The sequence below is a fragment of the Manihot esculenta genome, chromosome 15 (genome assembly GCF_001659605.2).
Source record: "Manihot esculenta cultivar AM560-2 chromosome 15, M.esculenta_v8, whole genome shotgun sequence".
NCBI classification, from domain to species: domain Eukaryota; kingdom Viridiplantae; phylum Streptophyta; class Magnoliopsida; order Malpighiales; family Euphorbiaceae; genus Manihot; species Manihot esculenta.
Window position 1 is genome coordinate 9,155,388 of NC_035175.2, and position 13,340 is coordinate 9,168,727.

General features: G+C 34.1%; 2 protein-coding genes across 2 annotated transcripts; both read left to right on the forward strand.

Moving 5' to 3' along the window:
* Positions 1-1,262: 1,262 nt before the first annotated feature.
* Positions 1,263-3,393, forward strand: LOC110602621 (oil body-associated protein 2C). Its single transcript, XM_021740188.2, has 4 exons — positions 1,263-1,565; positions 1,665-1,747; positions 1,828-1,942; positions 2,022-3,393. Exons 1-4 carry the CDS (start codon positions 1,277-1,279, stop codon positions 2,276-2,278), a joined length of 744 nt encoding a protein of 247 aa, XP_021595880.1. The 5' UTR covers positions 1,263-1,276; the 3' UTR covers positions 2,279-3,393.
* Positions 3,394-4,246: 853 nt separating this feature from the next.
* LOC110602103 (integrin-linked protein kinase 1) lies at positions 4,247-11,075 on the forward strand. The gene is made up of 12 exons (XM_021739525.2): positions 4,247-5,136; positions 5,501-5,575; positions 5,669-5,764; positions 6,723-6,808; positions 6,891-7,011; positions 7,614-7,693; positions 8,445-8,504; positions 8,659-8,765; positions 8,926-9,011; positions 9,264-9,385; positions 9,562-9,673; positions 10,745-11,075. The coding sequence occupies exons 1-12, from the start codon at positions 4,819-4,821 to the stop codon at positions 10,844-10,846; spliced, it is 1,365 nt and encodes a 454-aa protein (XP_021595217.1). The 5' UTR covers positions 4,247-4,818; the 3' UTR covers positions 10,847-11,075.
* Positions 11,076-13,340: the final 2,265 nt, after the last annotated feature.

Sequence of the window (13,340 nt, forward strand, 5' to 3'; positions counted from 1 at the left end):
AATTCTCTTTTTTAAGATTTTAAATGCTTATTTTTTTTATTAAAAAAATAGTTTTTTGTTGATTAAATTTTTTAAGTGTTTTAAATGTTAAAAAAGACAAAATATATTTTTTATAAAATATTTTTTATAAAACAAACAGAATTTTAATAAAATTAAAATACAAAAAATAAAATTCTGAGTTAATTTTAAATTAATTTTATTTTTAATTGATGTAATTAAGGAAATATCAAGTGCTAAATAAACCCAAACCACACTTAACTTAAAAATTTGCAGCAAAGCTCCTAATGAAATCTAAATAGTGGGTTGATCCCAAAATTCATCTTAAAATTTGAAATATATATGGTAAGTGAAAAAAGAATTATGAAATTGTTTAACAACAAATTGATTTAAAAAAAAAAAAAGACATTTTAAATTTCACACTATCACATTTTTTGAGTAAAATTCAATGGGCTAAATATATATTCATATTCTTATGTATTTCATATTCATATATTAAACATTTAAATTAAAACTATAATTTATTGAATATGGAAATTGACAAGCATCATACCAATTAAAAGTAAATTAATTATATTATTAATAATTTATAAAAATAAATATAAAATAATTTAACTTATTATTAATTTACTCAAAACTTTGATACGATAAAACTATTTTCGTTTAATTATATAAAATTTTAAAAATAATTATTAAATTTTAAAAAATTACTGTATAGTCTTTATAATATAAATTTAAAAAATTTTAAAATATACTAAAATATTATTCATATTTAAAAAATTCAATTAATTAATCTTTCATTACTTAAAACCATTATAATCAATGAATAAACAAAAATACCTTTAAAAACGTACACAAATAATTTAATTAATTTATAAAAACTTTTAAAAATTTTCTTTTAATGATTTCGTTGGTTTGTAGTAATATGAGAATATAGATGTTGGCTATTTTTTTTTTATTTTGATCGATTTATCTCAAATAATTGTTAAATTATTTTTATATAATTATCTATCTTTAATTGGCTTATCTATTATATTAACAATTTTAGGTTCACAATATAAATTTTCAAATATTAGAGAGGAAACACCTAAGTCCTGAAAATTCTCATACTTGCCCACTTGTCAGTAAACTTCACTGACTACCAGCCAACTCACCTTCCTTGCATGGCTACGTGCACTGCCCACAACCTCCCACGCTTCCATTCTTTCCTCTTCCCTTTATATAAGAACCACACCACCGCCTCAGTGGCACCACTCCACCTTACCACTCGTATCTTCCGATGGCTTCCAGCGATAAATCTCCGGATCCAACACCTATTAGAGGCGGGGATCAGCCAATTCCCCCAGGAAAGCCGATGTCGATGGAGCAGCACATGCTGGACAAGGGAGCAAAGATGTTGCAGTCTTTTAAGCCAATAAAGCAGATAAGCCAGCATGTGTGCACCTTCGCCATATATAGCCATGATATGTCTCGCCAGATAGAGACCCACCACTATGTCACCAGGATCAACCAGGATTTCCTTCAGTGCGCAGTTTATGATACCGACGACTCTAATGGCCGGCTCATAGGTATTGTTTATTCTTCCACGGTCTTTCTTTTCTTTAAGCATGGTATATTGTAGTTTAACTTCTTTGTTTTGTGTTTCCACTTTTCTCCCTTATGCGCAGGAGTGGAATATATAGTGTCAGATAAGATATTTGAAAGTTTGCCGCCTGAAGAGCAGAAGCTCTGGCACTCTCATGCTTATGAGGTTGAAATTTCTCTTCTTGATGGTTTTCGATTTTAAGTTAAAAATAAGTTTCCTTGACGAAGTGGGCTGCCATGGTGCAGGTGAAGTCAGGCCTGTTGGTTCATCCCAAGGTTCCAGAAATGATAGTGAGACCAGAACTGGAAAATTTGGCCAAATCCTATGGCAAGTTTTGGTGCACATGGCAGATCGATAGAGGTAGGCGATTAGCTAATGAGTAAGCAATTATTGGGCTACTTCATCTTTCTAATGGAAGAGATATAAACTTTTTGAGCAGGTGATAGGCTTCCATTGGGAGCACCTGCACTGATGATGTCTCCACAAGGTGTGAACTTGGGCATGGTGGCTCCAGAGCTAGTTGAAAAAAGGGATGTGAAGTACAATATATTAACAGATGCTATAAAGCAATCGAGGGTAGAGATCGCAGAGCCAGAGTGGATCAATCCTCAGGCCGACTACTGGAAGCTGCATGGGAAAGGTTTTGCCATTGATATTGAGAGGACTGAAATGAAACTGAGGGCGCCTTTCCCATGATCGTAGTTATACGTACAATAGTTTGTAAAGTGAGGACGTATATAGTATGGTCGTCTCTGTAGTGTGTTAATTTGCAGATATGTTTTGTATATGTTCTAAATGATACCTATCAATGGTGCGTGTTTGATTCAAGCCTCTGTAGTATGTTAATTGGAAGATGTTTTGGGTGCGTCTAAAATGATGCTCGTGTATGTTAGAATTTTTCTTCTCCTTTTTGGCTCTATTTCTGAGGAAATAAAAATACTTTCCCTCTCTCTGGGAAGTTAAGGGTACAGACTTGGATCTTGAGCAGCAGCTGGAGGTGCACAGTGATAGCCAGAGCTTTTCTTCGCGTCAGACCTAACATTTTGGTGTTCGTAGCCTTTCTAGGCACGACGATTACGAACGCCGTTAGCCTTATGTTTGTTACCTTTGCTATTTTGGTTGTTGGGTTCCCTGGTTCTTAAATCAGTGCTCTGTTTTTTTTCTCTCTTTTTTTTTTCTTTTGAAGTCAATGCTCCGTCTGGACTTCCTAAGCCATGGCTTTGTCTCTTCCTCAACTGGGTTTGTGATTGTTGAAATGCCTTTTTGTGTTCATCCTCCTCTTTGGGATACATATGTTGCATCGCTATGCAATGGAGGTGCTTTTAACGCCGGCTGGGTTTGTTAATCTGAGTTCTTGAGCCTTTTTGTTTTGTGGGCTTCTTTTGGCCTCGAGGGCTTGGCCGTCTGGTTAATGAACTGTTTACGTTAGAGAGGAAACAAAAAGAAAAAAAAGAAAGAAATCGGCCGTGATATTCTTATTTTTGAATGTGGGGCTGGTTGATTTGTTTGTGCTGAGGGCAAAGGATCATCGAGCACCCCTCTCCCGGACTTGGTTAGATCTGTCATGTGTACTTGTATTTTTTGCTAGACAGACAAGTTGGAGATCGATTTCATGGAGTTTAACTGCGCTTGTTTTTCTGTTGTGTGTTAATGAGACAGAAGATAGACCTCGGATTTCACAAAGTCATGATCCTATCATCGACACAGATGTGGACAAAAACATTGAAAAAATGGATGCTAGAATTGGGAACGTTCTCAATTGCCCATGCGTGCTCATGCAATTTTTGTTCCCCACCCCTCCTCTGACCTGCAACGGGAACACAGACAGGAGGACGTTGACGAAGGTAGCTTAAACAAGGCAACAAAAGACAGCTTTCTGCAAGCTATAGCTGACATTAATATGCCAAAAAATAAAGTTTGATTTTTTCATCCACTATTAGTTGAAAACTTGAAATGAATGGCATACCAACCTGCCTTGTATATCGGTACGTTGAATGATAAAAAGGTTTACTTTGTCTTCAGCTCAAGTCAAGCATATGGAGAGTTGATACTCGTTTTTATACTTAGATTTAATATTATGGAAATTAAGCCGCTGCATCATCACTTGATTTTTGCTGTATAATTAAAAGGGAATTAGCAAAGCGCGTGTAGTTCAGCGATTGCTTAATTGGGTTTGGTCATGCAACGCCAATCTGGCAATATGCAAATATATATATATTTTTAAAAGGCAGCCTTCAGTTAGATTAGAGAGAAAAAAAAAAACTTTATTAAAGTAAACAGATCATCAACAGCTACGACTCACGTGTTTTTAATCCTCAACTAACCATAAATATTTATTAATACACACTATTTTCCTTTTTTCTTGTCGGTAATACACATAATAAAATCGGCGTCGTTTTTGCTCTCCGCCTTCCACTTTCGGAGCTGGACCCCACTTAACAACCTTCCTGTTCACGGTGCGCTGCACAGTTTAAAAATCATCCTCCTATCAACGGTCAAGTAGAACCTTACCAATTCTTCACTCTACGGCGACAGGGGCCCCGCCGCGCACGTGGCGCCATTTAAAGCTCCTGCGTACGTTAGTGAACCTCTAATTACTTTGCGCCTACCCGCGTTATTCCAATTTAGTACTGGCCTTCCCCACGCGCTCCTAGTATTTGTGGTTTCACACCATCAATTTTCAGCGTCTTGCCATTTTATGCTCTTTCTTGGAGTTTTCGTTTCAATTCCTCTCTTTTCTCTCACCTCGTATCAATCTTTATTTAGATCCTAAATTTGAGGGTTTATTGATTCTGAATTCAGTGTCTTCAGTTCTAAAGTCTACAGCTTTTGTACTTTCAACTGCAGAAACAAGTCTTTCCTGTATAAACGTACGAGTATCTAGCGCAAAGCTAAAAGAAGAAATAAAATCTTCCTCAATGATCGATTTGGGGTTTTAGGGGTCAATTACATTTCCTTCGGATCTTTTGCTTAGGGTTTAAGCTTGTCTTTCAGCTGCATATTCTTGATTGAGACGTTCGCAGATCGATAATATTTCTTTGTTATTATCCATTTCAACTGCAAATCATAGGAGCAAAGATTTTTTTTTTCTCTCTTTTAATTAAAAAGGAAGGCGACTCCGGGTTTTGGGTTTTTGCGATAGTATATTCTGATCGAAGCTTCATATCGGTTTGACTGAGAACCAAAAAACCGGAAGTAAAATATTTTTGTAATTTTCTGGTGGAATTTTATTTGAAATGGAAGGAAAGAGCTCAGTTAGGTTCACTCTTGGGAAGCAATCATCTTTAGCACCAGAACGGCAGCCGAAGGATTCAGATACGGAAGAGGAAGAATTGGAAGAGATCGATCCCAGTGTGCGGCTAATGTACGCCGCCAATGAAGGCAATTTGGATGGGATTCGTGAACTCTTGGATTTGGGCATTGATGTTAATTTTCGGGACATTGATAACCGCACTGCGCTTCATGTTGCTGCTTGCCAAGGCTATGCGGACGTGGTCTCTCTGTTGCTCGATAACGGAGCACAGGTGGAAACCAAAGATCGATGGGGAAGCACGGTAAGAATTCATAATCACTAGTTTGCTCTTTCCACAATAAATTATGCTATTATTTTAGTATTGTCTTGGGCTGAGGTATTTCATTATGGCTTTGTCTATCTTGGTTCTTGTGCTTTTTGTGATTTCTTGGAGAAAGAAGAGGATGTTTCCTAATAGATCTCAGAAAACGGAAAGAAGGGAAGAGATGAAACTGTATTGAGAAGAGTTTTGTCTCTACTCTGTTCCAAAGAAATCGCTGTTTGTCTGTCTCTGTCATACACTATGCACAAAATATATAATGTGATATTCAATAAATATCTGTTTTACTTAGCAAAGATTGCAGGTTTTTATTCATTTCATGACATTCTAATATTTGCTTAAACAGCCTCTCGCAGACGCTATATACTATAAAAACCATGATGTGATCAAACTTTTGGAGAAACGTGGTGCAAAGCCTCTGGTATGTCTTGAATTTTGGGTTTAGCATATCTCATGCATCAATACATGTGCTGACATTTTGTGTTCGTTGCCATGCCTTTGTTATTTCACTCAGATGGCCCCCATGCATGTCAATCATGCACGCGAAGTCCCAGAATATGAGATTAATGCTGATGAGCTTGATTTTACTAACAGTGTAGAAATAACCAAGGTAATCTATTGTCTGAATCTCTTTTGGTAGAGCTAGTGTATCCTTCACTTAATCCTGTTTAATTTATCTACGGCAAAAGTTCCAGTCAGTCAAGAATAAATGTGATGTGACATCACTGACAATGAATATATATTTCAAAATGCAAGGTTTCTTTTTTTTTTTTTTTCTTTTTTTCTTCTTTTGGCCCTGTCTGATATATATTCAACCTGTTAAAAGTACCTTGCTGTAACCAATTGGTAATGATGCACATGCCTGTTGTTTAATGGTGTTCCTTTCACGGTAATTTCAAATGTATGGTTAAAGTTGCATTTTCTTTGTTCTGTAAATAGTAAAATCATAAACATGGAGTTCAACCACAAAAAAGTTGCATTCATTCTGCTTGAAAATTTTCCTGTCTTGACTTGTTTTCCATATTTATTCTTTTTTTTTTCTTCTTCTTTTGTGATTTATATTTAGTGGTGGAGTAATGCCTGTGAATCATGGGTAGTTTACTAGTAGCAATAGATGTGCTGATGATTGCAGAGGTTTAATCTGGCATTACCAAGTTTATTCTACCAATTAAGAACCAATGATCCTCATTTAAGGTTTAATGCTAGACTTCCATATTTTCTGATATATGAAACCCTGTAATTATTAATGTAATAACAGTACAATGAACATAAAACATTTTCTAAGATCTTGGGTTTAAATTCCATTCTACCAATTTCAAATGTGATCAATACTGAGAATTTATACCATGTTGTTGAATGTCTTCAAACATCATTAATTGGGACCAAAGGACCTGCAAGCTTGGAGGGATGATTTGTCATTTGCATCTGTGGGAGGTTTTATACTCTTCTATGGCTATAGTCATTCCCCTCCCTTACCTCCTTTAAATTGATGAATGTGCTACTTCAGCTTTTCTAGTCATGTTGACTGTCATTGTCTCATTTTCAAGTGAAACACATACGGGTTGCAGGGAACTTTTCGTATAGCATCCTGGCGTGGAATTCAAGTGGCAGTTAAAAGGCTTGGGGAGGATGTGATTTCTGATGAGGAGAAAGTGTGAGTTACATACCAACAGCAATTTTACTGTAATAGTTATTTTTCTTTACTTTTAAGCTTAACTAAAGTTAACTTTCCTCAGGAAAGCATTCAGAGATGAGCTTGCATTGCTTCAGAAGATACGACATCCAAATGTGGTCCAATTTCTGGGTGCTGTTACCCAGAGTAGTCCTATGATGATTGTGACAGAATATCTACCCAAGGTTTTTTCCCTCTATCATTGATTCCTTAATGCTGTTTGTTGGAGCTATGATACTGGTCAACTGTTTGCACATTACTGTTTGTGGTTATCTGTTGCTGTGATTTTGGTTGATTTAGTTTCTTTTTTTCTTACCTTCTTTTTAGTTGACGTTCTCTCAAGTCCAGTTGTCTTTTTTTCCTGCATGGATATAATTTATTAAAATTTAAATAAAAGGGTTAAGTATGCATCTCTCTGAAAATATCTGCATCCAGTGTGATAGAAAATTACTTTAGTCCGGTTTTCTTTGTAACAAATGATGCCAATATGAAATATATATCACTTCCTAGCCTGGATAATTTGATTTTCTTAACTATGATAAGGAGCATTAACTGTTGACTTTCTGAAAATATCTACATCATGTGAAATAGAAAGTTGCCACTCTGCTTGGTGACAAAGTATACCGATACAGTTATGCTTGAGTAATTAGTGTCAGAATATACACTTTTGCATGGTTAATGATGAAACTAGTCTGTCAAATCATAGAGCTGGAACTGTGGATTCTGTATTGAAGGTAGTTTAGTAAATTTCAGCATTGAGAAATCTCTATCTCTATTGATTTTACAGGGAGATCTTCGTCAATTCTTGAAAAGAAAAGAAGCATTAAAGCCAGCAACAGCTGTGAGGTTTGCACTTGATATTGCTAGGTCAGTTTTCATTTGTTATTTTATTATTGTCATTGTTGTGGTTATTATAATTATTCTTTTTTTTTTTCAGAATTGGGTCTTTATTTCAAGGCATGTAGCATTAGGCTGTCAAATTGATTAAGAGATGGGCTCTTATGTTCTATTTTTTTAGTTGCTTCTAAATATTGTTTAAAAAATACAGTTCACTTCCCTTTCATTCCTGTGCTATTTTATAGGAAATATCAATTAATTCAATGATCTTGTGAGAGTGGCATTAAGGCTTCAAATTCCATCTCACTTCCATTTAAATGTTAGGATAGGAGAAAAATAAATGCTATTTTCAACTTTAAAACTCTTGACTGAAATAGTGGTTGAGAGATTACAAAATTCAACCTGCTAGAAATCACTACCGACTCTATACATGATTCAGGTGATGGGTATGAACATGTACCTGAAAGATCTTATGCGGTTGCAATCTGGCTTTGTTTGGTTGGTCTGCTCATAGTTGAATACCCCCTCCACTGACATGGTGGAAGTTATGGAAGGGGAAGGTTACTCCCTGCTCTGTAGCCTATTAGGCCTCCCTTTGAAAAAAAAAAAAAATCGTATATCGCTATTGATGTTTTTTTCAAAACTCTACCTGCATAGTAATAGTGTGATGTGATTGTGCCTGATTCAGATCATGGACCTGAACATGTTTTACCTTGTGTTGGTTACTTGAGATTCTGACTGGATTGAAAGATCATTAATGTATCTGGATTGTTTTTGGCAGGGGATTGAATTATTTACATGAGAACAAACCACCAATAATTCACCGGGATCTTGAACCTTCGTGAGTATTCTTGTTCAATTTGGATTTCTTTAATCTGTTTGTGCTTATATAACTATACTGAGACTACAGTTAAGTTTCAGTAAAGATTCATTGGCTTCCTCAATTTTCTGAAATTGTCAGCACCTTTTTATGTTGCTTACGAGCGAGGTAACAGAAACATATTGCGGGATGATTCTGGACATCTTAAAGTTGCGGATTTTGGAGTTAGTAAGTTGCTTACAGTTAAAGAAGAGAAGCCTCTCACTTGTCAAGACACTTCTTGTGAGTGCTGCTTACAATTATAATCCTCATTTTAGTTGGAGGTTGTCCAACTGAAAGTCTTTTCCAATATCTCCCTTATCCTGCTATCTTTCTATTTCTGTTAATCAATATGCCATGTGATGAAATATTATACTGAAATTCTTTGGTTTGTCATTGACAGGTAGATATGTGGCCCCAGAGGTTTTCAAAAATGAAGAATATGATACCAAAGTGGATGTCTTTTCCTTTGCTTTGATCTTACAGGAGGTAAAGGTTTCTCTTTCTTCATTAACCAGATTAACTCTGAAATGGTTGGCTACTGCATCTCATGACATGCATCTCTGCACATGTAAAGTGTTCTTGCTTTTTTTGTGGACACGGGATAGCAAAATATCCTGTATCTGACAACAATTCAGAGAAGCATGCACATGGAAAAAACCTTGGTTTTATCATCTTACATGGCTTCATAGTTTTCAGTCCATGACTGTTAATTGATATTTGTAACCTACTTTATATCAGATGATTGAAGGCTGTGCACCATTTTCTGCAAAGCAAGAACTTGACGCTCTAAAATCTTATACTGCAAAAGAGCGTCCACCATTTAGAGCTCCAGCAAAGCACTATTCCCGTGGACTTAAAGAGTATGTCCTCTGCCAAGCTTGATAGCCATTTTGTTGAGATATTACATTTCCTTTTGTTTTTGTTTTTCGTTAATTTTGTTTTAGAACTCCAGTAATGATTTCACTGGCAATATTTTTTTCTATCAACTTCACAGTAATTGTGGGAACTATAACCATTAATTTGTCTATGTTCACAGGTTGATCCAAGAATGCTGGAATGAGAATCCAGCAAAAAGGCCAACTTTCAGGCAAATAATAACAAGACTGGAGTCAATTTATAACAGTATTGGTCATAAGAGGCGCTGGAAGGTCTCTCTCTCTCTTGCTTTGTGTCTTTTTTCTCTTCACTTGCTTCTGAGTATCATCTAGCACTAGTATTAGAATCTTATGATTCTCTATACAATTTATATGAATAGATTCAATTCCTCTTCTCATTTGATTCAAATCAATGGAGTAAATGTTAAATGCAATTAAATCGTGATTGAATCTTGTGATTTGACAAAATCTATGATTCAATATAAATGTATTTCTAAAGTCTTGTTAGGTTCAAAATGTAAGATCTACTTTATCTTTATCAAGAAAAGTGCACATAAAACCTTCCATTAGTGTTTTTTTTCCCCACTAGCAATTTGTTTTCCTCTCTTTTTCTTCTTTTTGCTAGTTTATTTCTCTTTCTATAATGGTCAAATTTCGATATTCTATATTAATATATCCTAACATTTCAATTTAATCAACTATCCTTTTTATTATTTGATTACATTTTAATGAGAGTTTCAATGCATGCACGAGATACTCATTGTCTACAGTTTAAAAGTTCATAATTTGTAAAACCACATAACATGACAATAATATATTTTTCTATTATAAAACATCATTCTTATTTGCTAAATAATAATTTTATACTTATCAAAACACGCACACACACACACTATGTATGTACACTTGTTTTTAGAATATATACCATTTTGAATCAATTTTGAGAATTTGTATCCAATCTTATGATTCAATTATGATTTAATATTTGAATTTTGATTTGATGACTATGTCCTGTAGACACGTATACATGCATGCATGTCAAAGATGATAAGTTGATTTTATGAACAATGTTGGCTATTGTTCATATGATGAACATGGTCTATTCTTCACATTGTAACAATCCATATTGTCTTGATTGGGGTCTTTGATGTGGTTAACTCATGGCCAATCTCATCTCTCAAATTTGCTTTCATTTGATTGTATGCGGGGTTGATGATCAATGGATTTACTTAAATTGATGACTCGGATCCTTTTTTGTTGAAATCCAAGCTTTTCGTAACATATGATATTATTTGGTTCTTCTAAACTGATGGATTTTCTATGCGGGCATTGTAACCTGTACAGGTTAGACCATTAAAATGTTTTCAGAATCTGGAGGCTATGTTGAAGAAAGATCTTAGTCTGACTGACAGTAGCCGTTCTTCACGCTCCACAAACAGCAAGTGAATAGGCAAGGATTAGTTTTTCTAGTTAGCATTTCTGTATTCAGAGTCTGTCCTTTGTGGTATGCTTATGCTAGTTAAAAAAAATGTGCTATTTTGTGTAATTTCACCTGTTATGGAATTTGAATTCTTGAATGTATTTTAGCTCTCCCGTTGAAGTTACGGGTTGAGAACATGAACGTGATGTATAATGTACATTATGGGTGTAATAAAAAATCTTTATTTTTCTATCAGTATCTTTGTGAGCTAATTCCAGATTGCTAAACATCTTACTTATTGCTCATGTGAAAACCAAGTTCCAGATTATGGTTTGCATTGTCCATTGTTACAACAGAGTGATTGTCCTCTTTGCTGTTTGTCCTGATGATTTGCCTTCTGCTCCTAACTTTAACCAGTGGTCCCACGAGAATATGCGAGAACTGTAACTATATGAGTGTATAATGCACTAGCAATTAGTGCACCTGAATCACCTTATCCTTCATCGAACATCGAAATTAGAAAAGATGTACAATAAAAAGGTCAAATATTACATGTGAAACTCCACTATATATTGAAAGTTTAATTAAGTAAATGGATCTTGAATTTTTCTTTTCCCCATGAGTTAATATGAAATCTTTCCATTAAAGTACAAGTTGTGAAGGATCTAGGGTTTGGTGAATATACAAGTCATTCCTTTTTTATTTAATTGATTGAATTTCAATTGGAGTTCTCAACTTCAAAGAAACTTTCATGTTATTGAGCTAAAAGAGACTCTCTCTTTTAGCAACTCAGTCAACTTTACACATTAGCAACCAAGTGGTAGAAAAGAGAGAGAGAGAGACTTGGTATACTTGTATTTTCATGTCTACATCATATGTGACAAGCTACTTGCATAGCATTTCTAACTCTGTCTAGTTAGATGACTAAGATATACCAGGTTTAAGTTCCAATTCTCTGGTCTTCTTATTTATCTATAGGGAAAAAAAAAAATCTACTTGCATTAATAAAGTTAAAGTTGTAAAATTTATAAGAAAAGTAAAAAGAACCATTGAAAAATGACTAAAAAGGAACTAAATTACCATTTAAAAGAGAAAGAGCATATTAGTTCCTTACCACACAAAAATAGGTTAAAGAAAAAAAGAAAGAGTAAAATTCCTTATTTAGAAAGTTCCAAATTTGAAAGGCAATTTTGATGCCTTGTTATTTAGGGCAGGCAGATGAGACGATGCAAATCTCAAACAACAATTTTCTACTAAAATAATAGTAAATTATTATTAATTAGAATAATACTCTACTAAAAAATCACTCCATAATACTCAATCCAAATTTATATATCATATGTTTTGAACTTTTAGACTAGATTTAGAACATCCCAGGTTAGGTACTTGAAGCCTTGTGTTGATTAAATACAAGGGCATTTAGATATTTTATAATTTTTTAATGGGTAAAATAATTGGAGGGATAGTAAAATTTCTTTTATTTTGAAAAAGAAAAAGAAAAGAATTGAAGTGGTGGGGAGGATAAGATTGGGACGTAGTGTAATGGCGTTTATTGGATTAGGTGTTGCATTGAAGAGCATCATTTGAAGTTCCAGTAAGAAATTAAATGATAATGTTGGGTTAGCTATGTCAATGGTCCCAAAGAATTTCATATGTACTTTGCATTGAGATTTCCACATCCTTGGAGATCAAATCAGGTATGTGAATAAATTAATATAACATAGAAAACTTTGTTTTACCTTGTTTGTACATTCTAACTTGAAAACCAAGTTCTATTTTATATATATGTAACCCTAACTAATCAATCAAATAACCTAATTTTCCCCATTTAGCTAAACACAAGGAAGCTCTTCTTTTTGGACTTTCAAATTGTTGAGTTTATTCTAGTGAAATGCAACCAAATTGTAAGGTTGAAAATATTTCTGTGCATTCATTTGCTTGTGTTTCACCATCATCATCTCACTTATTTTTCAACATTGATTCCTCCCAATTTAATTACTAGGGAAAATATTCTCAAATTTTTAATCTATATCCTCTTGTATTATTTGATTATTAATTCTTTTAATTCATTACTATATATATATAATTCACGGAATAAACACATGAATTTTCATGTGGGCCCATTATAACTTTGTTCGATAATATTAGTCGTTATAATAGTCGTTAGTTAGCAGTAGACATTTATTAGGTTATAAAAAATAAATTTTTTATAAATTATTTATTCAACCACTAAATAATAGTATTTTAATCGAGTCAAAATACTGAATATTATAAAAATAATTGCCGAACAGAGTCTATATGTTTATATTATGAGTTCACATGTACCAATCTAATATATATTGCAAGACACAAATCACAAGCACGTGAGCAGAAGAAGCAATTTCCATGGCAAACGTACGTATATGGTTATATATGAAAAGAGTTGCTGTCAATGTGGTCCTTGTAAATTGATATGGGGAAGATTTTGTGGTTGTGAACCATGAAAAGACTTTGACCTAAAGGCTAAATTAACCTATAAGG